This window comes from Poecilia latipinna, unplaced genomic scaffold, assembly GCF_001443285.1.
Source record: "Poecilia latipinna isolate Pla-1442-1.1 unplaced genomic scaffold, P_latipinna-1.0 Scaffold1258, whole genome shotgun sequence".
In the NCBI taxonomy this organism is placed as follows: domain Eukaryota; kingdom Metazoa; phylum Chordata; class Actinopteri; order Cyprinodontiformes; family Poeciliidae; genus Poecilia; species Poecilia latipinna.
In genome coordinates, this window is record NW_015113874.1 from 130593 (window position 1) to 132434 (window position 1842).

General features: G+C 40.8%; 1 protein-coding gene across 1 annotated transcript in view; it reads right to left on the reverse strand.

The window, feature by feature from the left end:
* The window catches only part of nt5c3a (5'-nucleotidase, cytosolic IIIA), a 22955-nt gene extending 21113 nt beyond the window's left edge, over positions 1–1842 (reverse strand). The window contains exon 1 of the mRNA XM_015054534.1: positions 1594–1842. Within this exon, the coding sequence (XP_014910020.1) occupies positions 1594–1731 (138 nt within the window). The 5' untranslated portion in view covers positions 1732–1842. The remainder of the gene's footprint in view (positions 1–1593) is intronic.

Genomic DNA, 1842 nt, shown 5'->3' on the forward strand with positions numbered 1-1842 from the left:
TTACTTTTTCTCTAGATAATGAGAAGCCCAAATGCAGAAACCAAATTTTCCGAGACTAACTTATCTCAAGAAAACCATCAGGAAAACGTTTATGCGGAAACCTCTCAGTTTCCGTGTCTACCTGTAGGTTAGATTTACAAATAATTTTCATTGAACAGGTGCTATTAAATTGTCTGAAGGTGCAATATTATCAATGATTTCTCTCCACTCCGCAGAATGGAGAGAAATCAACACATCAGCGATGAAAAGTGTACATTGAAATACTTTAAATACATGTCCCTGGTGATATCCTTGATATCCTTTTTTGATAAAGGTTATGTTTAAAATTCAATTTTTAAAAATAACTTTTACATCCTTCTTTTATAAACAATTCCATAGCACATTCGTTTCAGTAAACTTGAGCTGTGGAGGTGGAATTTGTGGGTAAGCAGACAAACAAAAGAAAAATACCCACGGATATAAAACATATCCTCTTTGACAGGTCTTTGTGTGCGTTTTGCTGTGCTAAATATGTAAACTTGTTTCAGTCCGGATGTTTCTGTTTACTGACAGCAGCAGTAAACATTAAAAACAGATGGTTACAAGTTTCCACGCTGTGGATCACAGTGGGAAACTGACTCCGTAAGGCAGCCAGTCGCTACTACGTCCCAGTTTAATTTCCTTACCAGGAGACTGGATTAGTAGGAGAGGAGACCCAACAGAGAAAAGCTTGTTCACCTGTAATTTGGTTTTTATTCTGTGTCCATTAACCTTCCAGCTTTCTGAATAAAAGTAAAACTTTTTAGGACAAAAGAAGTAAGAGAGTGTTATGTGAGAAACCTAGTTAGATCATCTCAATGAAAATTTGACAGAGCTGGAAAAGTATTGTGTTATGGTTTATTTTCACTTCACCTTAACTTATGCTGTGTTGGTACTCTATGCAAAATAAGACAGGAGGATGCTGCTATTTTTTTCCCTGCCTTTTTAAGTTAAAATGCTATACTGCTAAGTGTATGTTATTGCTCTTATTTTATATTATGTGTCTATTTGAGCTTATTCAATTTAATATTATTTCACATGTGCGGACACATGTGGCTCTGTTGAATAATATTTGTACGCAGTTAAATAGCGCTTAACGGAAGTTGAAATAATTGCAGGGTTGTTTATGCGTTTCCATGTGAATGCAGTGCAAGTTTGTGTTGCAGAAGCTTGCATAAGCAGAAGGAAAGCCCGGTCAAGCAAACACAGCGGCACAAAGCTGTTTTCAGGGCAATGAGAGGTTGGTAAAGAGCGGAACTAACCAAGAGATCAGGTACTACGACTTTGAGGTAAAAGTAAGAACGTCTGCAGGTCCTTCCGCCCGGTAAAAAATGGCTGGTGACCTCTAAATAGCAGATTCCGTTTTAGCTGCGCAGGCGCAGTGAATCAACCAAGTTCAAATGCGTGAAGATAAAAATAAGCTCGTGGTCTGCTTTCCGGTCATAATCATCTAGCCTGGGTAATATTCCAATCTAAATGTGGTAGAGCTTTATTTTGAAACCCACACTTCCCACTTCCTGTTTCTTATCAACGTTTGGCTATTTAACAGCGCAGTTAGAGAGTACTTTAACTCACCATCTCTATGATCCTCGTTTTCTTCCCAGCTCGCTTCTTCTTTGCTACGATGTATTGAGCCAGCGCCACGCCGCCGAACACGACACAGACACTGGCGCTGGCTGCGGCTCCGACCTTCACCACGGCCGTCCTGTCCATGACGGTCCGCTGCGCTGCCGCTCACCAGCCCGCCGCAGGAAAAGTCCCGTCCTCCTCTGATTAACAACGGGCGCCTTCCTACTGGTGCTGCTCACATACTGAACCAAAGAT